The sequence below is a fragment of the Arachis ipaensis genome, chromosome B03 (assembly GCF_000816755.2).
Source record: "Arachis ipaensis cultivar K30076 chromosome B03, Araip1.1, whole genome shotgun sequence".
NCBI classification, from domain to species: Eukaryota; Viridiplantae; Streptophyta; class Magnoliopsida; order Fabales; family Fabaceae; genus Arachis; species Arachis ipaensis.
Window position 1 is genome coordinate 130,166,789 of NC_029787.2, and position 1,599 is coordinate 130,168,387.

The 1,599-nt window shown below is 39.8% G+C and overlaps 1 protein-coding gene across 1 annotated transcript in view; it reads right to left on the bottom strand.

The window, feature by feature from the left end:
• LOC107633883 (calmodulin-binding transcription activator 2) overlaps positions 1–1,599 on the bottom strand; it is an 8,271-nt gene that overhangs the window by 1,376 nt on the left and 5,296 nt on the right. The window contains exons 11-13 of the mRNA XM_021117472.1: positions 1,560–1,599; positions 1,010–1,527; positions 64–649 (exon numbers count right to left, since the gene is read on the bottom strand). Of these exons, the coding sequence (XP_020973131.1) occupies positions 64–649; positions 1,010–1,527; positions 1,560–1,599 (1,144 nt within the window). The remainder of the gene's footprint in view (positions 1–63; positions 650–1,009; positions 1,528–1,559) is intronic.

A 1,599-nucleotide genomic window follows, 5' to 3' on the forward strand; every position in this document is an offset into this window, starting at 1 on the left:
TAGAATATCCAGTGTACTCGAGAATATATAAGACAAATCAAGAACGAGAGCAGAACAATTAACCTGGATTTTGACAACTCTTTGGCGAATGATCAGGAATTCTTTTCTCTTCTTCCAACCACGAAATTTTTTCTGAATTTGTGTTGCAGCAGCATTCACTAAACCCTCTCCTTGTCCAGATTTGCAAGCCCTAGAAGCTATAAAGGAAAGAACTTGTTGATCTGACAATCCAAACTCATCATCGTCTTCACACTGAGCTAACTGCTTCCTCTGAAATGACTGCATCCTAAATACTTGATGTATGCGATCAGCGGCTTGTGTAGCATTACGGACAGCAGAAAGAGAATCCTTAAGGCAGAGAGTATCTGATACATCACCATAAAGTAGAGGTGTTGCACTTCGCTCCGAAGCTGTCTGCACTGCTTTCCCACCTAAAGTTTTATTCCTGCCATCTTCACTTGGATCATCCATTGTAAGTGACGCAAGGTGGCTAGTTAATAATGACTCTCCAAGAAAACCAGAGATTCCTTTATGTCCATTGCTAGAAGCAAGATCAGCAGCTGTTCTACCAGAAGGAAATGCTGGACTTGGATCTGTCAATGCTCCAGCTGCTGCACCCATGGAGACAAGGACAGCAACTGTTCGCTCTCTGAGCACCGGACAAAAAATTACATAAAGATGTGTTATGCTGAATGAACATATATTTTGCAATACTTTTGAGAAGTACTACTATGGAGTTTTTACTAATACTGACAGCATAACAGTATATAGAGATTAGAAAGATCAATTGACCACAGCAGTTGCAGTAAAAAAAACGTGAATGAACTTGTGATGTTTAGCATAAAAATGTTTAAATATGAAGGGGGAAATTATGGCCAATCAAGCAGTTTCCAGAACTCTATCAAAAAGGAATAATCAAGGTAGTAAAAGAAACGTTTACGCAAAGTAGTAGTTGCAACATATGCACAATCAACTCAAATCAACAAAGGAAACAATGTTGATCCCTTACCTGCCACAGGATGCAGCCCAATGTAAAGCTGTCCATCCATTCACATCACGGAAGTTGATATTAACCCCAGCAGTTATAACTGGAGTTATGGCCCAATCATAACCAAGAGCAGCAACTAAATGTAACACACCCTGACCATCCTTGTCTAATACATTTGGCCCTTTACCACCTTCAGTTACCTTGTGAAGAAGCCATGAGTAGAGCTTCTCTTTAATCTTCCTGTGAAACACATGCTCCTCCAATTTGTGTTGTGATACACTCAACCCTGCAGTTGCCTCTTCCTTATGTGAATATTCCTCTTCCTCTTTAAGTGAGATGAGCTTAAAAATTAAGTTTCTTGTCTCCATATAACCCTCAAAATCTTGATTAGTAGATAGCACTGATTTCGAAGAAAGTAACTCATCAAGTCGCAAATGAAGCATCATTTCAGTTGAACTGTAGAAAAAATCTGCAAAATCTACATTCCTAGCAAATCCCTCTCTGAACTCAAAGTCCCTCACTTCACTACAAGCAAACCTATTGGAACAGGTCACATAGAAAGGTACACGTCCAACCTGACGAGGTGGAGCTTGACAGCACATAATTCCATT